Source organism: Hypomesus nipponensis, chromosome 17 (genome assembly GCF_054491055.1).
Source record: "Hypomesus nipponensis isolate SF chromosome 17, ASM5449105v1, whole genome shotgun sequence".
In the NCBI taxonomy this organism is placed as follows: Eukaryota; Metazoa; Chordata; class Actinopteri; order Osmeriformes; family Osmeridae; genus Hypomesus; species Hypomesus nipponensis.
Window position 1 is genome coordinate 8,216,829 of NC_140377.1, and position 19,766 is coordinate 8,236,594.

The following is a 19,766-nucleotide window of genomic DNA, read 5'->3' on the forward strand; positions in this document are numbered from 1 at the left end:
TTTTACTTGATAAAGTACACACCATTCTCACACAGGTCAAGACAAATAAGTATCGACTAAACATGCTTCATTCATGAATGACTTCTGATATTCACCCCTCAGTAGTACACACCCTGTTGTTAGTAAGGTAGTATGGTTTTTTCCACACATTTCTGTCTGTTGACGCTCCATGCAGGCGCCCTACATTTCCACGGAAACGGACAGCCTCGTAGGCAGGACTTTCAGAGGGTGCTCCTTACAGGCCGTGCAGAAGTAAGGGAACGCCCTGGGTGTGATGAGGTCAGAGAACGCGTAGAGGGGTGTCCGCTCCCGAGGGTCGTAGAAGGTCAACTTGCCCCTGTCCATGTCCAGCACAATCCTGATCACCTGAGGCTCTTGTTTCATAGTCAGGTCTTCCCAAGGGGCGGTGCAGGCCTTGTGCTCTCCGTTGCGAAACCGTATCGTCCAATATCCCTCCGACGGCGTCAGAACGTGCTTCCCCTTCCTGTTGATGGACTCGCTGGCCACGCCCACCACCCAATAGGAGTTGTCCTTCACCTCCACTTCCCAGCTGTGGCGGCCGGAGCGGAAGCCCTCAGAGCCCAGCAGCTCGGCGCTGATGTCGAAGCGCTCGGGGTTGTCCGGCAGCTTGAAGATCTGGGCGCCGCACTGCACCACCGTCAGGTCCTCGGACAGGACGAAGCAGCACGCCGCCGTGTTGGGGTCCAGAATCACAGGGGCTATAGGCAGAGACAGACGACACACAGACGCAATTAGACTGCAAGGGAGAGAGGATGGAGCAGGAAGGATGTGTGGAATGATGGCTTCAGGCGCCGATGACTCACTGTATGAAATAATGCTCTTCATGTTGTCCCAGATGTGGAACTTCAGGGAGCCCAGGTGCTTGGCCACGTCGATTAAGGCTCCGGAGATTTCCTGTGGATCCAGGGGCTTGCGCCAGGTTCTGGAAGGACATTGGGATTACAGTCGCACAGTCGTTATATGTCCATTATAAAGGAGTGCAGCCAGCCACTGCAGAGTCTGAATCCTGTGTTGATAAGACTGGGTCTCATTTGTATTTGTTATTGGGTATCGTCGGATTAGCTATTTCATGACTGACCCATGGGTCATACCCTTGACCCCTAACTGCACTTACCTCTTAATAGTATCCTTGTAGTTCTGAAAGAGAAAGAGATATACATCTCTTAAATGGACACATACGGTATTCATGGTTTCAAGTACTGCTTTATCACATCAGATTGAGTTAAAATTGTGTTTGTCAATTCAAGGGGGAGTCAGGTGGCTGAGCGGTTAGGGAATTGGGCTAGTGATCTGAAGGTCGCCAGTTCAATTCCCAGCCACGTCAAAATGACATTGTGTCCTTGGGCAAGGCACTTCACCCTACTTGCCTCGGGGGGAATGTCCCTGTACTTACTGTAAGTCGCTCTGGATAAGAGCGTCTGCTAAATGACTAAATGTAAATGTAATTCAGTTCATGACTCATCGTTTTACCTGCAGAAACGGGATGTCCGGAGATCTCATCTCCTGCTCCACGATCCTGATTGTATTGGAGAGGGACGTGAGCTCGTTCGACATCACCTCAAGCTTCATGTTTATAGTCTGACACTTCAGGTCCTCTTCAGCCTTGAGTTCCACCAGTCTAGTTGCCTCTTCGTCTCGGAGAAACTGGTGTAAAGCCTCAAATTCATCCTTGATCTGCCTCTCTGTATGCTCTGCCTGGTTCTGTTTGGAGGGCCACAATCTATATTAACATGTGAGCACTGTATATACTTAGAATATGTCACAATGCACTGCTAAAAATACTCTACCTTGATATGCGCTGTCGTTTGATCACAAACAAGCTTAGCCTTCTTGTACAGCTTCAGCTTCTCCTTGAGTGGCTTCAATGCACTCTTGAGTTCTTCCTGGAATGGAATAGCAGCACATCAACACGTTAGCACCGGGTCAAGCAGGTAGCGGGCCAAGATGTCGGCACGACATGGAGCTCTCAACGGCCACTGCAGCATCGTGTCGAGAATGAGAGAGAAGGACCGACGAAGAAGGCAGATGGGCCTCTCGCCATGGCAACAGAACAGTATGGGTCATGCTGTTGAGCGACTTAATTTAGAGCAGAGAGAGATAATGATGACAACGTGGCCACTCAGAGTCAGATCCTACATTAGCCTTGCTGTACTCGTGGTTCCTTCATCGCCGGAGAGTGTCGCAGAGGTGACAGGTGTGCATGACTGGTATGCGGAGTGGCACACACTTGAGAAACCTTGTGGGACTCTGGTTTCAGTGATCCCAGAGGCCCTCTGACCCACCCAAAATATGAGTCTATTATTAGAGCAATATAAAAATTTTCCCAGAAGCGACAAGAATATTCCTTTTGGAATAAATAAGACTTGGAGAAGCACACGAGTGTTTATACACAGTATGAGTATTAGTTTTGTAAAAAAGAAGACTTGTATAGTCTTCTCTGTCATGTTAAGATGGGTGTTCCTAGACACTATTTGTGAGTGTCGAAGTAGCAATAAGTAGCAAAAGCTGTCAGTACTGAATAACAATAGCGTTAGTGGATCACTTACAGTGCACACAAATTGCAATGCCACATACGCTGTGCTGAAAAACAAACACGATAAGAAACTCGTGTACACAATGTAAATTGTGTTTAGTGTAATTATATCCATTTATACGTAACATTTCCTCTCCTACCTTACAGTCAAGTGCACCCTCCTCAACAGGGTACAGTCTGTGCCCCTTGTGCGCTTCAGTCGCCTGGCACACTCCGCAAGTGGGCTCCAAGTCCTCCAGGCAGAACCATGTGAGCTTTTCTCCATGCATCTTACATGCCAGAGGATCATCATTCCTTTTGTATTCCCTGTAGGATTCACAGGACTTCTCCAGCATAGTGCTCACTATAATCTCGTCCATGGAGGAACGACGCAAGCACAGGGGACAGCAGTGAGACTCCTTACCCCCCTGAGTCTCCCAGCAGTCCTTCAGGCAAGCTTTACAAAACTTATGTTTACAGGAAAGCAAAACAGGTTCCTTCAGAATGTTTCCACAAATGGGGCAGGAGAGTTTGTCCTCATGGAGAGACTGTCTGGTTGCCATCTTTCCTCTGAGGTGGTTACTAGTTCAGCAAGGTCAGATAAGGTTTCCCTGCTCCTCCCACCACTCCAGATTCACCTCTTCCAAACGTCCTGTTGCTGGAAAACAAGCGTTTATTTATGGGATACTACAGGAATGTCTTTTGCATTGATTAGGAGCTTGGAGTCTTTCAAGGACCGGAATGGAGAAAATATCCAGGACATGTCAGAGATTACTACGGGCTGGCCGTAAGTTTGTTTTCAGTTGTGGATGGGACAGCTTTTGCTAATACCTGATGTGGTTGTTGAATATAATTTTTGGAATAAAAATGGGCAGGACAGTTTGGCCGTTTTCAAAAAGTTGTCTGATGATACAGGCACTTAAAGAGCTGGGACTTGATGACTGATTAATTCCTTTCATTTTGTGATATAGTCTCAGGTAAGTTGTAAGACAGGAAAAGATGTGGGTCGGCAAGAAGTGGATCTATTGAAGAAACGGAAGAAACCAATAACCACAAATTAAGCTTGTGATTATTAAGGTATTATTAGATGGAGAGCGCCTATTGCGTAGACTGGGTAGGAAAATACCCCTCCACTGACCCTTGGAACATTTTCTCACACCCAGGTTTGGACTTGGCCTTGGTCTATTTTTAACATTTGACCAATCACTCTTCTTAAGGAGTCACACAGTAAGACATATGAGACACTCCCATATTTGCTGTAAGGTGAATGTCGATCCTTCTTAAAATGTTGCAGAGGGTAAGCACCATCCTAGATATTATGATATTGTGCCATATTAATGAATATGGTACTGGATGTTTTCTGTTTGTTTGTTTGTTTTGAAGTTGTGCTGTAAATGTACAGATCATGTCACATATTTTGAGATATTATTGTATGTTTTTCTACTCATAAGTCTTAGAACAGAGCAATGGATGGAGCCTTTTTTGAAAGACCAAGCTAGTAATGAGCCATGAGACCCAGGCACTCTTGTGTGTGCAAGTGAGCTACAATGGGATGTTAAAGAGACAGATGAAATATCAAACGCGTAACCAGAGGGCCTATTTTTAGAGCAGAGAACCATGGAGAGGGGTTCCAGGATTGGAAACACAGCCGAGGGACACACAAGACAAGGAAGATCTCCCCATTATTCAGCAGAGGGAGGACTCATATGACTGCCACTCTCTGGCAGCAGTAGCTAGACATCTGTATGCATCTGCACCAGGCCTTCTTCAGCCCGGCTGTCGTACAGTGACTTGTCAGGGATCCTTGTTATTTTGGTGTCGGCCTTGTCAACCATCCTGATCCAAGCTCAGTAGAACGTCAGCCCGCAGAACCAATGGGCATGAATTAAGCGACGTTGAAAGAATTGGACACAATTGCATGCATTTCTACAATCGAGAAAGAAGAGAGGGATCACAAGAGTATGTGACATGAGTCAAGAACAGGGACAGGTGTGACGGTGTGATGAGGGGCAAAAGGTTCTGTTTAAGTATTTAGGATGGGATGTGGACTCCCCACAACACAGAATTAGTGAAGCAGGCTTTAGTAAGCCCCTTGGGCTTACCTTACAGTCCTCCAAAGCTTCGTGAATGGGGTAAACTCTATGATTCACATGCCCTGACTTCTTGCACTGTGAGCAGATAGGTTCCAAGTCCCCAACACAGAAGAGGGTGAGTTTAGCTCCATGATCCACACATAATCTTTGGGTAGGTCCACGGTTCTCCTCAAAGCACAGAGGACACTCTTTAGAACCCTGCTGTTCCCAGAAGTTCTCCAGACATGGGTTACAGAAGTTGCAACCACAAGAAATGCAGCTGAGCACCACAGGAAGAAGGAAGATCTCCCCACATACAGCACATGAGGACTCATCTTCCATGAGAGATGAAATATTGCCATCCATTCTCTCTGGGAGCTGGAACTACACTTATGTGTCTGAACCCAGGTCTGTGGGACACGTATGTTCTGTATGTAGGCTATGGGTGTCAGACTGGATATAGATCTAGAGGAATCCCTTTCCCAAAGCAACCCTCCCCTACTCTAGTTGCACCACACTGCAGGCAACATTTGGCTGTGACTAATAATCAAGGCCCAACTACTAAGTAACAACATTATTTTTAGACTTCTGTGTTGGAGAGGAATATGGGAGTATAATGTTGCAACCAAATTGTATTTATATTGTGCTTGCTAAAAAGAATGCAAAATAATAAGCCAATATATGTGTATGGACGCACAAACACCATAACAAGTATTATAGAGTAAAATAACTATGCCAATGATTTTTCAGGCAAATACTTTTTTTTATTCACTGGTGGGTAATCTCTGCGAAAATGAAAAAAAAATGAAAACAGGATGTTCAGCACAATTAAAATAAAATAATCAAAAACTAGCACATACTGTATATTTCTGACACAGATTTGACATTACAGTACAGGACCTTATCCTTTGATACAGCTGACATGGTCCTTTTGAACTGAAACTACAGAAAATATTTCGGAGAAGGAAATCATAAAAAGATATCCATGTTGAAGACTGAAATTAAATGCTGGTAATACACACAAACGTAATGTAGATTATTTGGTTTGCCCAGGTGTATCATACAGTACCTGCTTTTGGGATCTTTATCTTATGATAACATCTTGTGAATTTAGTTTTGTCTTTGGCAAATTCTGAGGGCAAATGAGAAGAATCATCCTATCAATAATTTGCACAACTTTTCACCCAGAGCACAGTAGGCTACATGACTGGCCTCTATTCCACTGGAACATCTGTCATGTGGGAAACAAGAACAGGCTACTGCCTGCTCCAGAAAGACACGTTGAACTTTTTTTATTCCAATAAATGCTTGTGAGATGGAAAAGTGTCTGTGTGGACAACCCTTAAGTTGATCTTGTGATAAAGAAAGAAGGCAGTGTTTGTTGTAGAAAACAGTAACGTTAAAGACCCTGTAAAGTCATTTATACTGTACTTTAGTATGTCTGTTTATTGTTTATTGTCTCAGATTTCATTACACTGTACGGTTGCATGTTCCACTTCTCAACAAGCTAGCGCTGGTTATTGCATTGTTCCACTTCCCTATTGTCATTATCTTAAATCATTAGATAGTGTTATCTTCGGGTCATTGTGATCCAGCTCAGTCTATCTGGTCTGGGTCTTCTAGCTTCAATGGCTCTGCATTCAAACTGTGCAAAATGACTATAAAGTTGCATCTAATCTAACCCTTGTGCTGCCTTCGGGTCACAATGACCCAAAGGTTCACAATGACCCATCGTTGTGCTGCGACAACTTTACCCAATACAAAAACTAATAAAAAGCATTTTCTTTTTACCTTCGCACTTCGTGTGAGACAACGCTGACGGTAAAAAAAATGCTTCACTTTATTTTTATATGAGGTAAAATTGTCACAACACGTGGGGGGGTCACAATGACTGAAATCTGAAACGTCACAATGACCCAAAGATAACACAAGGGCTCATCTGACCAATTTAATAATTATTTAGTTTTTTTTTTTTTTTTATACCTACTACAATAATCACAAAAGATAAGAATTCCATTTGTATTTAAAGGATTGTCACAGATACTGAATTTCTTGGATCAACAGGTTGAGTGACCTCATCTCAGTATCAGAACATTCCATCAATTAAACAAGTGAACTCTTTTCTATTCTCCTCAGATCGATACCACATATTAGCAATCAGCATGTGTCCCTCCTAAGCAATGGATCGAATTCGCATATTACGTGCACACTCATAGAAACCTCAATGGACTCAACTCAAGAACATATGTTTTTGTTAAAATAGATTTGTTAAAAACTTTTGTATTTATGACCTAACCGGCAAGGATATATATTATTTAGCAATAACTTTACAGGGCCTCAATGTTCCCATTGTGGAAGACATCTCAATAAAAAACACCCTCATTTCTCTACAGATGCTGTCGTGTTTTTTTATTACTAATCTAGGCTACTATTTCTATCAGTTGAAACATTGGTGTTGGTTAAACCCATGCTTATAGGCATAACTCTTTCCACAATCTACACAGCTGTATGGCTTCTCCCCTGTGTGACTTCTGATGTGTACATTCAAAGAGCTTTTCTGGGAGAAACTTTTTCCACACTCCATACAGCTGTATGGCTTTTCTCCTGAATGGGTGCGCTGATGCAGTTTCAGATACGTTTTCTGAGCGAACCTCTTGCCACAAACCGTGCAGCAGAAAGGCTTCTCTCCAGAGTGACGTCGGATGTGGACTTTCAAGTAGCTCATGTAACTAAAGCTCTTCCCACAAAACAAGCAGTCAAACTGCTTCTGGTCCTTTCCTGGTCTGTGAAAGTGTGTCGGTTTTCTTGCAGTATCTATATTCATATTCCCTGGGAAGTCTATGTCCTCCCCAGTAATAGGGTCTGCTGCTGTGTCTGTGTGAGTAGCTAGACATGGTTCTTCTATTAGGTTTTCCATAGATGTGGACGCTGCGCCTTGTTCCTGTCGGATGTCAGTAGGCATTGGAAATGGGTTGATGCCACTTTCATAGAGATGAAGATCTTCAATTGCTCCCACTGCCATGCCATCCACAGCTGATACACACCCTGTCCATTTTTAAAGGAAAGAGCATGAAATACATTGCCAGTCCAAAACGCAACTTTTTAATGACTTAATCATAACCATCAGCCTACCTTCTCTGTCCTCTGCAAGTCCCTTCTGCTGTTGGACTGTTGGTCTGTCCTCAAACATCTCCTCTTTGACAAAGATCAGTTCAGGCTCGTTGTCGATCAAGTTTATTGCCTAAAAGGACAGCAAGGTATTGAGTTAACTCGCAATTTTCCATACCATGAGATCACAAAACCAAGCATTAACTTACCTGGGTTACATCTGTCAAGCTGTCGGATGCCACCGACTCTTGTTGAGGAGGTTTGCCTTCTTTCCATAGGTTCATACACCAGTCTTTTCCAAACACACCATCTATGGCAACTGGCGCCTCTGTGAAATGAAAACACCGATCAGTATCATTGTTCAAGGAACGTTGAAATTTTTGATAGCTGAACTAGATCATTTACCCCTGTGGAGAGGATTAAATTCATCAGATGCCCGAATCCCACTCGGACCGTTTGCTTTATGGTGTGTGTTCCTCGAAGCCCTTAATTCAATCTCGAGTAAATAGCATTTTTTCTTCAGTGCCTCAATCTCATTCTTGTGCTGAAAGACTTCAGAATGCATCGCAGCGGAACACTCATCGGCCACTTTTCCAATTTCAGCAACCGCAGCTTTGGTTAGTTTATCCATAATTACTGCTAATTGAGCCTGAAAAATTCCACGATTAACCATGGTATTCATTTTTATATATATATAGTAGCATTAACTGGTTACTGGCAACCGGCTGAGGAGAATTGTACCTTTTTCCAAACATCAAGGACAGTTACACGATTTATACCGATGTGCCGGCGGCCCTTTTGCGGGTCGCAATAGTAGTATGTATGCTTAACTTCTTCCTCGCCGGTTAAGAGCCTCGGCGTTCACCGGCATACAAAACATGTTTCTAACGTTGTGAGGATTGTGGGAACTGCCTTTTAAAGAGACAAACACCCAAACTTCAGCCGTACCAAATCCTGTTTAAGGAGAGCCTGTCCACTTGTACCGAATTGTATTGCAGTTACACCAGAGTTCCACTGGGGGTGATCGCGGTCGAGTGCAAAATGAATGGGAGTTTATGGAGCGAAATGGCTAAATTGATCTCTCTCGCCTGATTATCGTTGAGAAATCTCAGATTTGATTGTAGTTTGTGCATGTTAAACATGGATAGAAATTTGAATGAACGAGTACTAACTTTTTGATTTATATTTCTTAAAAGGGGAGTCGTTGTTGCCCAAAACAAGCTAGCATTCTGCTAATGAATGCTGATTGGTTATTGAAGGACTGACTACGACCAGAGATCCCGCTTGATGTCATCCAAAGCGGAACCAAGCCCTGTTTAAGGATATTAATCAAACTTCTGTGGAGATATTGTCATAGCAGAGAAGAAAACGATCTAATTTAGGTGTCCCACATTACCTGATGTCCCAGATTACCCGAATTCCCCCCATATAACTGTGGATACCGCTGTTATATATTTTTTTCTTGATACAAAATGTGTGGTGGGGGGTACACATTTTCACTTTTCAAAACGTGATTAAAACAGTTTATCTTCACTTTAATGTACTCCCCGGTTTAACAGTGATAACAGACCACGGCCTGGACTCTAAACAGACCGGGTGTAAAGAGCGCCATCTGCTGTCTGATGACGTTTGCTGTATTATGACGTAATTCATCAATTAAACTATAAAAGGCCGTTCTGATCACTGTTCTCATTTCTTGTTGAACATTTTCTTGGACAATGATTTGGATCTCTACGACGCTTTCACCTTGACGAATTTGTATTGGAACACAGAAATATTATAATGTAAGTTAATGTTCAGATTGTTTTGCACCTTAAAGTTGTAAGGAAGATACGGAGACTTTTTCAAGTTGTAAGGAAGATACGGAGACTTTTTTCAAGTTGTAAGGTTTACATTTTCAAGATGATGATCTTGGGTAGATAGATGTAAAGGTAGATTATACATTATTCTGAAAAAGTTATTGTAGCCTATTCTCTGTGTGTTTTGGAAAAGTCAATAGAGCCATCTTCAAATTTCAACGTCTGCTGTTTGATGACGTTGCTGTATTATGACGTAATTCATCAAATACATGCCGTTCTGATCACAGTGCTCAGCTTTACGTAAACATTTTATTGGACAAGGATTTAGATCACAGCAACGCCTTAACCTTGACAAATTCGTATTGGAACACAGAAATATTATAATGTAATATGGTCCCATTGTTTTGCACCTTAAAGGTTTACATTTCCAAGACAAATGATTTTCATGTAGATATGTAAGTAGATATATTAGATTATTAAAAGTAATTATATTCTCTGTGTTCTTTGGAAAAGTCTGTCTTTTCACAGGGGTGTGAAAGCCTCACTCTCAAATCAGACTGTCACAGCAAGTCGTGGACCTGAGGTAGTCTTTGAGGGAGAGACATGGAGAAAAATAATACAGACTCATCTCAGCCCGAGGTGAATGAGGGAAGAGAGGGGAGTCTGTCTGTAGACAAGGGGACCTTCAGCATGGTGTTGACCGTGAGGCCTTTAAGTTTGGAGGACATGGACCTGGTCGAGCCGTCGGATCTTCCCCCTCCTGCCACTGGGTCAAAAGACCAGCTGGAAGCCCTGGAGGTTGCGTCCACTTCCCAGGGCGTCAGTGGAGTGGAGAAAATGCGCCCTGGCACAGCCAGCAGACACAGTGGAACCCCCTCTCCGGATCTGCAGGTGGAGGCCAAGGCCAGTCTGGGCTCTGTGGCAGCTGAGGTAATCGAGGCGGTCATCGGCAACGTCCTGGCAGCCAGGGCCGCCCTCCAAGAAGAAGCTCAAGGGCCTGTTTTTTCATCTGTGAGCTACTTCCTCTCTGCTGTCTGTGCCGACGTGCAGACTCTACCGCTGCTGAGGACGTCAGGGAGCAGCAGTCGGTCTTCGGGAAGGTCCCTCGGAGAGCTCCTGACCACCATGTCGAGGACCAACGTTGTCCAGGCTGTGGAGCTGAAGCTGGAGGAGCAGTTTGGGCCGTGTAGGAAGGAGGGCTCGTCCAAATCGCCATCCAGCCAAGGACAAACTGAGGATTTGGTCCTGATCCCTTATCTGGGGAGTGGTCGCTATGGACATTCCATGGCCAGTGACCTGGTCGAAGAGATCATCAAATCCATCAAAAGTGCTGTTGAGTTGCTGGAAAGCCAGTCTTCAACATCCAGAGCAGGGAACAGATCCTCTCTCACAGGATGGGACGCATTGGATGTTTCTTCTGCAGCCAAGAAGATGGTCTGCAAGGCAGCGGCCAAACTGACCCCCCTGGTGAGCTCTTCCAGGATGGGAGATGTGACAGCGGACGAGAGCGTCTCTTTGATGAACGAGACGTCTCTGGAAAGTTTGCCCCCATCTCTTATCAGGCTTCTGTTGATCCGGTCTGTCGACACGGTGACAGCTGCCTGCAGAGCCATAAGCAGTGAGTTCTGCTATCGGGAGAGCGTGAAGAATGAAGGCTTGACCAAACTCCAGGAGCTGGCCAACGAACAGATGTTGGCCTGTCTAAACAAGGGCATAGAGGAAGTGGAGATAGATGAGCTGATCGAAGGCATCTCAGCCATCTTGGATCATTCGCTGATCCTAAGGCGGCCGGAGTTGTCCTTTTCCCACATTTACCGCTCCTTGTTCGTTGACACCCTTCTGCCAGGGAGTGGACACAGAACCACCGAGGTCCAAGAGACCTTGATTTTTTTATGTCCTCAGGGCTCACCCGCAGCTGGGCACTCTAATGACACGCGAGTGGGCGAGATCATAAAAGAGTATGCGACCAAAGGGAAAGATCTGTTCCAGCAGGCCATGAGGAGAGCAACTCAGAAGCTCTCTCGCCAGCCCTCAAACCCTCATGGCTCACCTCATGCGGTAAATCCAGAGAGCCCAGAGCGTCCATCTCTGCTGGTCTCCTCTGAGAACTGTGGGAATCTGCTTGGTGTGATCCTGGACGATCTCCATGAGGTAGTTGAGCAGCACAAGGCATCAACAAAGATCAGATCTGGTGGCATAAAGTTCTGGGAGCAGGTCCACTCCTCCAGCCAGCTCCTTTATGACAGCACGCTGACGACCCTGCAGAGAGCTGCAGACAAGCTGTCGGCTCTCGAAGATCGTGCATTTCAGATCATCCCCCCGATACCCTCCAGACAGGAGCTCATCCAAAGCTTTGCTGAGAGCTCGGTTAAGGGTCAGCTGCAGAAGAGCCTGGAAGTGAACCTTCCTTCGACCTCCAGCCTGGCCTGCCAGGAGAGCCCGGACCGCACAGTCCGGATCCTGATGGAGAGGGTGATGGACACTCTCTGTGAGTCTGGTGCTGCAGCTCCGTGTCCTGGGGAAGATCTCGGTGAGCTAAGCCCTGCAGCGGTGATCGATGCTGGGACAGCGTCAACCTCTTCACGAGAGACAAAAAAGCAGAAGAAGCGCTTGAACTGGTGGAGCAAGAAAGCCAAGCTCTTCAAGAACAAGGTGGGTTATTTATGTAATAGAGCTTATAGAGCAGAGCTTATAGTATATTATATGAGTACAGAACGAATCACCATGGGTCGGCTATTCATGTAATGGAGCAAGTATAGAATGAAGAGGCACTGTTGGGACTGAGTGGCTGTTGTTGTTCTTAATCTTGATGCTTTTGTGGACTGAGAGGTGTTGTCATATAGTTTCCATAGATTCCAGCATGTTCTGTGTTTTCTGCAGTTTCTGAAGAGAAAGACAGAGCCCAAGAAGCCCTCAGCCCAGGAGGAGCTTCCCCCCAGCTCTCACGTCACACCTGGTGAGCGACCACCACTGCTTGTCATCCTTAATGAATCACAATGTGATCCTGTAGATTGGGCTACTTACTCTGACAAAGCTCTTTGAATTCACCAATTTAAAATGTGATCTTGTCGCAGGGGCTATGTGTGGTTCGCCTGCCAATCTGGAGCAGTCGAAGGACCACAAGACCAACCAGGAGCCCCCTAGACGTCCTCTACACGTACGAATGTTTCGTGCGCTTCAAAAGTCCATCGTCAAGACATTAAACATGTCTTGGAGCCAGTAGGACGGCCTACTGATACGTTTAAGTATCCAGCAACGTAAAGGGCTGGCTGGCTCTCTCTCCCACACACACACCTTCCTCTCCCTCTCTCTCTCTCTCTCTCTCTCTCTCTCTCTCTCTCTCTCTCTCTCTCTCTCTCTCTGGCACCCACAGCACTTTACATTATGCCTCTCATTCACCCATTCATACACATCCACAGCGAGGGAGCTGCCATGCAAGGCTAGCCTGTTCATGGGGAGCAGCTTGGGTGACTCTTGCTCCAGGACACTTGGACACAGGGCCTGGATGCTCTCCAGGAGGCTGATGTGGGATGTTTGTTCTGGTTTCCTGCTTCTCTGTTCTTCTACCCTGCAGGTCTCCTGGCCCACTTTCTCCCGGACAACGGAAGGAACGTTGCCAGGAGCCAGCCACTTTGAGCAGTATGGACGAGGACTAGGTCTTTCTCTCCTGGCTGGAACTCGCTGGGCTGAGTGGATATCAGTAGAAGACCATCACAGAGACTCACTACCATCTGGAACACTCTACTGTATCTGATCATTGTCAATAAAGTAGTTATATTACAGTTGGAGTGTAACAGTCCTGATTGTTTTCCTAACAAAGCTATAGCACAGGTAAGTATGCGTTGACTTAGAAAAAGAAAGGTTATAAGATTCTGATGTACTTAAGTGTGTAGACTATATTGGACATTCTCTAGCGGAACCATAATGTCAGAACATTAGCAACATTGCAACAACATTAGCAAGCCAAAACTCTTTCTGGCATGTGTATTTGACAGGGAGAGCTTAACCTGTCAGCTGTGCCTCGAGAGAAAAAAGGAAGTGACCAGAGCTTGCCGTAAAGCAGTATCTCTGGTCGTAGGATGTGTATGACGTCATTGACACTTTAAAGCGACTTCTAACACCCAGCAGTGTGTATTTTTTTTGCCTCCCCTTTCAACATTCAAATTACTAGACGAAAAATTAAATCATGAGAAAAGTGGATTTTGAGGGTATAGTTCCATAGACTCCATTCATTCTGCACTGGACCGTTAGCGCTCTCATATGGAACTAGGGTGGAACTGCAACCAGTTCAGAACCCGGAAGTTTTCCGAGAGTGTGAGTTCTCCCCTATTAAACATTCTCTGGCCGTACTGACCATGGACATAATAAAAACTTATTATGTCTATAGTACTGACTGTGTGGTACGTTTTAATGCAATTCCTGACAGGAATTTTCGGTGTGCCTGTGCTTTTGAATCCTTAAAATGTCTGAATGCATTTAAAATATATTTATATGATTAAAACGTTTTTGACCGTTCGTAAAAGCCTACAAACTTAAATAAGAGAAAAGCTCAACTTTTGTGTCCACACTGATGACCAATCAGAGGACATATATTTCAGAACTCATGCGCATACTGCGCAGACATTTGCAACACGCTGCTTACACCCACCCTGTGTCAGTACAAATAGGCCTATACCAGAGAATGTCTAATATGGGCCGTAAACGGGCTCTGCCTATACCCTGTATATTAGAACATAGCATTCGCTCGCTCGCCCCAAATTAAAACGCTTTCCAGTGGAAAGGTTTGGGTGGGGGATTTTTTCAGAAAGGGCTTCTACTAACGCTCGAAGTGATAGGTCGTCTACGTGATGAACACAAACTTTTATACATTTGATCATGATAGGTAGTCTATTATAAACAAAAGTGCAATTCTTCAAATGGAGCAGCAGTTCAATTTTGAGCTAGTTTATATTACTATTTGGTCTGCGATGATAAATTGGCAGGGTGACCCCATAGACACCGTCAATCAAAAATCTATTGAACCTATACACCACAGTGCTGTATGGAGCCCATTCATACAGCATTGTGGTGTATAGACCATGCTAGCCTATAACTTTCAGGCCAGGTACAGTGAATAAATTCAAGTTACCTGTGTGGAAATCATAAAATCTTAATGAAAAAATTATAAATATACATTTTTTATTAAAAACAAGTCACAGCAAATATAGGCAAACAGGTTAATTTCCTATCCACTCAACCTGAATAATTTGGCTTGTGGGTGCATCTATCCATCCTTACTGATGCAATAATGAATGTACCATCGTGATTGTTGGTAGTACTGTTTCTGTTGATATAAAAATGTATAATACTATTACTTGTCTTTTTGGTCACTACAAATAGTTGAGCAAAAAACATGATTGATGCAAGCATTTACTTAAGAGTTAGTGACAACACCACAAATACATGTCAGTAAATAGCTGCCACTACTGTTGGACAGAGCCAAATGTTCTTAAGCGTCAAGCTGTGTAGAATCGAGCTGTTCGTTTAATGTCAAAGCGCATGTATGGAAAGGTGTTTTGTGAGGTTACAGTTTTTGGTAAACCCCTTTCCACACTGTGAGCAAATGAAAGGTTTTTCTCCTGTGTGAGTGCGTTGATGCATGTCTAGAGTACATTTCTGTATGAAGCCCTTCCCACACACAAGACAACGATATGGTTTCTCTCCAGTGTGCGTACGCTGGTGGGTATAAAGATGACCTTTCTGTGCGTACCGCTTCCCACAAAGAGTGCATCTATATGGTTTCTCTCCTGTGTGACTTCGCTGATGGATTTCAAGCTGACTAAAACATCTGAAGCTTTTGCCACACTGCATGCAGCCAAATCTTTTCTGTATTTGAGGGGTTCTCAAATTGTTCATCTTCATGTTCTTTGCCATACTGAAACTTTGTGGGACAGCATGTCTGCCACAACTTTTTCCTGTCATTGGAATTGAATCTAAGTGTGTATCTGTGAGATTTGTGTTTGGGTTCCTTAAGCATGTTGAGGAAAACCACGTGTCCAATGTCTCTGGTCCTGCTGTTGAAGAGGACTGAGTGCTCTGGTTTACAAGGTTCCCAGCAGGCACATGCACTTCAACCAGGTTGTCTTTAAAAAGCTGATGCTCATCTGGACATTTCTTTGCATCTGCAGGAAGTGAAATAGTACCTGTTAAGAAAACAGAAGTTCATGTATTATTATTATTGTTATTATTATTATTATTATTATTATGTATTAATATTATTCTACGTTTTGCTTTCATAAGTAAATTATAGAATGCTGCATAATATTGCCTTCATACTTGTAATAGCAGGCTAGTTATTCGACTTAAGACTATGTAATGCCCTTGCCAAGGACCTACTGTACACCTGGCTAAGACTGGATTGATTCAATTTACAACATTGACACTCACTCTTTTCGCTTTGCAAATTTGTCTCACAGTTTCCTATATCGACTTCTGACGGCTCTTTTTTTATCACGGTCAACTCTGGCTGGACTCTCGTTGAGTATGAGGGCAGCTGTAGAGAAAAAACATGTTTTAAAATTGCACCATTTGTTAACATACTATATTGGCCATAGCCTATCACAGTTCAGAACTCACTTCACCAAAAGTTAAGTCAGCATCTGGAACGAAAGTGTGGTCAGATGGAGAACAACCGCTTTCCGTCGAATTATCTCTAAGATATAAGAACAGCCTATATTAGACAGGGTAGGCTATGTCATAATTTTCATTCTTAACCCACGGATTTAGCTTCGCTAACCTTTTAATTAAAGGACTCGTCCATCCAGAGTAATTCTCAGAACCAACGTTCAATCTAGTTGGTGTTTTTGCCTGTTTGTCTGCAACATCTTTTTGCTCTTGTGCAGACCAAAGCAATTTTTCCATCAGCTGCAATTTGTCTGTAAGCGATGTAATTTCATTCCGGCCTCGAGTTATTTCGAGCTTCAATACCTTTGATTCGATCTCGACCAGTTTGCTAATTTCTAACACAGCTGTTTTTGATAGAGAATCCATGATGGAAAGGAGCTGTGATTGAAATGAAAAAATTGAAGACATTTTCCTAATGACCCTTTCTGTATTCTGTGGAGTGTATTTTAGCTTCTCAAAATAATGACGTACAGATATCGTTGCCAGAAGCGACAGATATTTAAGATAATGTTATCATCTGAGTGCCCTGACTTCTTCTTTTTATTCTTCTTCTTTAGATTGCCCCGACTAGAGTAGGCGAAAATGCACATTAAAACACATGGTTTCCTTCTACAGGACGGAAGGTAAATTACAACATGTGACGTGATGACAAAATACTACAATGACCATAATGCAATAGAAGAAACGTTTCAGGAAGTGAAACTGATTATTTGCCGACAGTAATCCTGAAACACGATACAAGGTAAACCCCACTCATAACGTCTTTCTTAACGAAAGAAAAAGGAAGAACTTTTTGCATCACATGCATTCAACGTATGAATGATCTGTATTCATTATTTGGTGATTCGTTTCTCTCGTCTTTCAGACTGTAGCTAGGCAGGCAGTAGCTGCATCATTTACAGAATATAGCAAACCCAGGTTAGCTGTATAATTAGTGAATTACAAATTAACTAGCAGCCTATGAACGTATTCAATTAGACAAGTATGCATTGTTTGATTAACTTGAAACGCATCGTCAAAGGGATAATATCTGCAATGTCATTGTGAATTGCAAAACAATGTGGCAATGGACACTTCCCTGCCAATACAAGTGTACAGAACGAGCAGTGCTCACACTCTTCAACAGCAGGCTGTCCACCTTAACTTTACCTCTAACCCAAACTTTACCTCCCTTCTGTCAGAAATGTCAGGAAGAAGAGTTGTGTCCTTCCCTTCATCGGTAGAGCTCGGCCCAGTGCTGGCTCATCTAGTGGCCTGTCGGGCTGACAAGGCCATCTCGTCTCATGGGCGATTCTCCCTGGGTCTCTCTGGGGGCAGCCTGGTGTCCATGCTCGGCAAGGAGCTGCCTGCTCTGCCCCAACTAGACTGCAGCAAATGGGTCGTAGGCTTCTGTGACGAGAGGCTGGTACCATTTGATGATCCAGAGAGCACCTATGGACTATACAAGGTATTGTAAGAAGTAAAGGTAAAATAGCACCCACACTTGGCTATATTTTCAAACCACCACTGGGTAATTTCACTTTTCTCCACACAGAATCAGCTGTTCTCCAAAGTCAATATCCCTGATAGTGGGGTCTTGGCCATCAATCCATCTTTACCAGTTGAGGAGTGTGCTGAAGACTACACCCGCAAACTGAAGGAGGTAGACACAGTCATTTTTCTTTTGAACATCAGCCTAAATGTACACGTCAAAAGAAGTACGATAATACCTAACCTTTATTATAGTAATATTTTGTCATTACATGGGTGAAAGAGTGTTGCATGTAAGGTCTTTGTTTTGGATGTGTAGACCTTCCCACAGGAGGATATTCCCATGTTTGACATGCTGCTGCTAGGAATGGGCCCTGATGGACACACCTGCTCTCTCTTTCCCGACCACCCTCTCCTGGAGGTGAGGCAAAATCGTTCAAACTGCTCTAGATTGGATGACATTCAGTACAACTGAAGAACAGATACATGGGTAGACAGGTTTATCATCATATCTTTGGCCTTGATTTTTACTGTCTCATCTGTGTATGAATAGAGAAATGTAATTAGCTGAGGCGTTCCATCATCTGGTCACAATTAAGGCTTTTTAGATGTATTCCTATCTGTTGGAGTCCTTTATAATTGCTGCTGTTTTGAAATGCATGACTTCAAAAGAGCAATTATTCGTAATGGAGAGGAAAGCCTCAACATAATGTACATATTCATCGCAGCCACTCCTCAGAATCATGAGCTAAATTAGACACGTTAAAACCGTGCATTTATATTATCTCCACAAACTCATTTAGATTTGGAGCCAAGCCATACTCTTTGCTGTGGTTCTTGATATGTTCTTTTACACGAGTAGACACTATGTTGATCGTATTATTTAAGACAACATACCATGATTGTGTGGTTCATCCATGTGTTTACTCTGAACTTCGTTATATGTCCATGTCAATCAAGTTCATCCGTAGTGTACTGTATTTTGACTGTCTGTCTTGTGGTACTGTCGTTGCTACTCTCGGGTGGCTCTGTGTACTTATTTGATGGTGACATGGGTTTGTGTGTACCAATTCTTTTAGGAAACTGAGAAGATTGTGGCTCCCATCAGCGACTCGCCCAAGCCGCCACCGCAGCGTGTGACCATGACTCTTCCTGTGGTGAACTCGGCTCGCTGTGTGGTCTTTGTGTCAACAGGGGGCAGCAAAGCAACTGTTTTAAAGGTACAGTATACAGTGTCCATTTATCGGGAGACTGTGAGGAGTATGTTATCAAGACCTACAACTTTTACTCACTTAAAATGACAGAATGTTTGCGTACAATTTAGTAGATGTAAGTATATGAAAAGTACAGGTTTTCCCATTCAACAGTATTTCTCTCTTTCACAGCAAGTGCTAGAAGGTGGGGAAGGCCCAGTTCTTCCTGCAGCTCTGGTTGTTCCCACCCACGGTGAGCTGCTCTGGCTTATAGATGACCCAGCAGCTGCCTCCCTCACTCTCCAGGTAGAGAGACCAGGACCAGGGGCAAAACTCTAACAACTGCCTTTCAACCTGACAGTAGAGTACCCATCATTCTATCATTCCAGTATAGTTTCCACTTGAAGAACGGGTATGAGTATGGATATAGATTACAAGCAAAAAGTAGTCAGGACTGTTCTAGGGAATTTACGAGGATTGAAAGTATTTTCTCTCAGAACCTCTGAAAGCATTATTTTAAGGTTGGTTTTGTAGGCCTACTTTACTGCTCTAATGACAAGTGTATAGTAAGGTTGCTTGTACTTCCATGAAATACACGAGTAGACCTCTATGTACCCTGTGTTAGGGAATGTTGTGATGTTTTACGTGAAGAAGTTGTATTGCGAAGGTAACATCATAGTTTTGTCTCCACTAATTTAACTTTGTGTGGCTACTGTAAAGCTGGAACAGGTTTTAATGATGTTATACAGGTTTAATTGCAGGTTTATGAACAATGAGCAACTATTGTATGCAAATTGAGGAAATTACTAATAAAAATTCATATTAAAACATGTAAAACATTACTTGTGGGTGTGGTCATAAATGCTACCCAATATGGAATGTAGGATATTCATCCTAAACTTGTAGCAAATCCTTCCTGCTACATCAG

At 43.6% G+C, this 19,766-nt stretch overlaps 5 protein-coding genes across 8 annotated transcripts; 2 read left to right on the forward strand and 3 right to left on the reverse strand.

Annotated features, from left to right (window-relative positions):
* Positions 1–66: 66 nt before the first annotated feature.
* trim35-13 (tripartite motif containing 35-13) lies at positions 67–4,999 on the reverse strand. Of its 2 annotated transcripts, none has more exons than XM_084678208.1 (6): positions 4,636–4,999; positions 1,809–1,904; positions 1,492–1,722; positions 1,136–1,158; positions 825–943; positions 67–719 (listed from the first exon to the last, which is right to left on the reverse strand). In XM_084678208.1, the coding sequence occupies exons 1-6, from the start codon at positions 4,969–4,971 to the stop codon at positions 181–183; spliced, it is 1,344 nt and encodes a 447-aa protein (XP_084534334.1). In that variant the 5' UTR covers positions 4,972–4,999; the 3' UTR covers positions 67–180. The 2 variants fall into 2 exon arrangements, with proteins under 2 accessions (XP_084534334.1, XP_084534333.1); XM_084678207.1 differs by lacking the exon at positions 4,636–4,999 and adding an exon at positions 2,695–3,498.
* A 348-nt stretch (positions 5,000–5,347) lies between these two features.
* Positions 5,348–8,572, reverse strand: LOC146253326 (uncharacterized). The gene is made up of 4 exons (XM_084678210.1): positions 8,119–8,572; positions 7,923–8,041; positions 7,738–7,846; positions 5,348–7,650 (listed from the first exon to the last, which is right to left on the reverse strand). The coding sequence occupies exons 1-4, from the start codon at positions 8,393–8,395 to the stop codon at positions 7,043–7,045; spliced, it is 1,113 nt and encodes a 370-aa protein (XP_084534336.1). The 5' UTR covers positions 8,396–8,572; the 3' UTR covers positions 5,348–7,042.
* A 369-nt stretch (positions 8,573–8,941) lies between these two features.
* On the forward strand, positions 8,942–13,476 carry LOC146253327 (uncharacterized). Of its 2 annotated transcripts, none has more exons than XM_084678199.1 (4): positions 8,942–9,497; positions 10,026–12,164; positions 12,393–12,468; positions 12,587–13,476. In XM_084678199.1, the coding sequence occupies exons 2-4, from the start codon at positions 10,116–10,118 to the stop codon at positions 12,733–12,735; spliced, it is 2,274 nt and encodes a 757-aa protein (XP_084534325.1). In that variant the 5' UTR covers positions 8,942–9,497; positions 10,026–10,115; the 3' UTR covers positions 12,736–13,476. The 2 variants fall into 2 exon arrangements, with proteins under 2 accessions (XP_084534325.1, XP_084534326.1); XM_084678200.1 differs by lacking the exon at positions 8,942–9,497 and adding an exon at positions 9,820–9,897.
* A 1,466-nt stretch (positions 13,477–14,942) lies between these two features.
* Positions 14,943–17,088, reverse strand: LOC146253328 (uncharacterized). The gene is made up of 4 exons (XM_084678209.1): positions 16,288–17,088; positions 16,128–16,203; positions 15,939–16,044; positions 14,943–15,694 (listed from the first exon to the last, which is right to left on the reverse strand). Exons 1-4 carry the CDS (start codon positions 16,581–16,583, stop codon positions 15,042–15,044), a joined length of 1,131 nt encoding a protein of 376 aa, XP_084534335.1. The 5' UTR covers positions 16,584–17,088; the 3' UTR covers positions 14,943–15,041.
* On the forward strand, positions 16,828–19,680 carry pgls (6-phosphogluconolactonase). 2 transcript variants are annotated; one of them, XM_084678211.1, is made up of 6 exons: positions 16,828–16,917; positions 17,357–17,622; positions 17,710–17,817; positions 17,965–18,066; positions 18,725–18,865; positions 19,031–19,680. In XM_084678211.1, the coding sequence occupies exons 2-6, from the start codon at positions 17,359–17,361 to the stop codon at positions 19,175–19,177; spliced, it is 762 nt and encodes a 253-aa protein (XP_084534337.1). In that variant the 5' UTR covers positions 16,828–16,917; positions 17,357–17,358; the 3' UTR covers positions 19,178–19,680. The 2 variants fall into 2 exon arrangements, with proteins under 2 accessions (XP_084534337.1, XP_084534338.1); XM_084678212.1 differs by lacking the exon at positions 16,828–16,917 and adding an exon at positions 16,928–16,988.
* Positions 19,681–19,766: the final 86 nt, after the last annotated feature.

Excerpts from the sequence above, each read along its gene's own strand:
- trim35-13 (XM_084678207.1), bottom strand. The coding sequence starts at position 3,096 with ATGGCAACCAGACAGTCTCTCCATGAGGACAAACTCTCCTGCCCCATT. Across the intron at positions 1,159-1,491 it reads CGGACATCCCGTTTCTGCAG|AACTACAAGGATACTATTAA; the intron begins GTAAAACGATGA and ends TTTCTCTTTCAG. Across the intron at positions 944-1,135 it reads TACAAGGATACTATTAAGAG|AACCTGGCGCAAGCCCCTGG; the intron begins GTAAGTGCAGTT and ends ATGTCCTTCCAG.
- LOC146253326 (XM_084678210.1), bottom strand. The coding sequence starts at position 8,395 with ATGAATACCATGGTTAATCGTGGAATTTTTCAGGCTCAATTAGCAGTA. Across the intron at positions 8,042-8,118 it reads ATTTAATCCTCTCCACAGGG|AGGCGCCAGTTGCCATAGAT; the intron begins GTAAATGATCTA and ends TTCATTTCACAG. Across the intron at positions 7,651-7,737 it reads ACTTGCAGAGGACAGAGAAG|GGTGTGTATCAGCTGTGGAT; the intron begins GTAGGCTGATGG and ends AAAAATGGACAG.
- LOC146253327 (XM_084678199.1), top strand. The coding sequence starts at position 10,116 with ATGGAGAAAAATAATACAGACTCATCTCAGCCCGAGGTGAATGAGGGA. Across the intron at positions 12,165-12,392 it reads CCAAGCTCTTCAAGAACAAG|TTTCTGAAGAGAAAGACAGA; the intron begins GTGGGTTATTTA and ends TGTTTTCTGCAG. Across the intron at positions 12,469-12,586 it reads CAGCTCTCACGTCACACCTG|GGGCTATGTGTGGTTCGCCT; the intron begins GTGAGCGACCAC and ends ATCTTGTCGCAG.
- LOC146253328 (XM_084678209.1), bottom strand. The coding sequence starts at position 16,583 with ATGTCTTCAATTTTTTCATTTCAATCACAGCTCCTTTCCATCATGGAT. Across the intron at positions 16,204-16,287 it reads ACGAGTCCTTTAATTAAAAG|AGATAATTCGACGGAAAGCG; the intron begins GTTAGCGAAGCT and ends CTTATATCTTAG. Across the intron at positions 16,045-16,127 it reads CTGACTTAACTTTTGGTGAA|CTGCCCTCATACTCAACGAG; the intron begins GTGAGTTCTGAA and ends TTTTCTCTACAG.
- pgls (XM_084678211.1), top strand. The coding sequence starts at position 17,359 with ATGTCAGGAAGAAGAGTTGTGTCCTTCCCTTCATCGGTAGAGCTCGGC. Across the intron at positions 17,818-17,964 it reads ACACCCGCAAACTGAAGGAG|ACCTTCCCACAGGAGGATAT; the intron begins GTAGACACAGTC and ends TTGGATGTGTAG. Across the intron at positions 18,067-18,724 it reads CCGACCACCCTCTCCTGGAG|GAAACTGAGAAGATTGTGGC; the intron begins GTGAGGCAAAAT and ends CAATTCTTTTAG.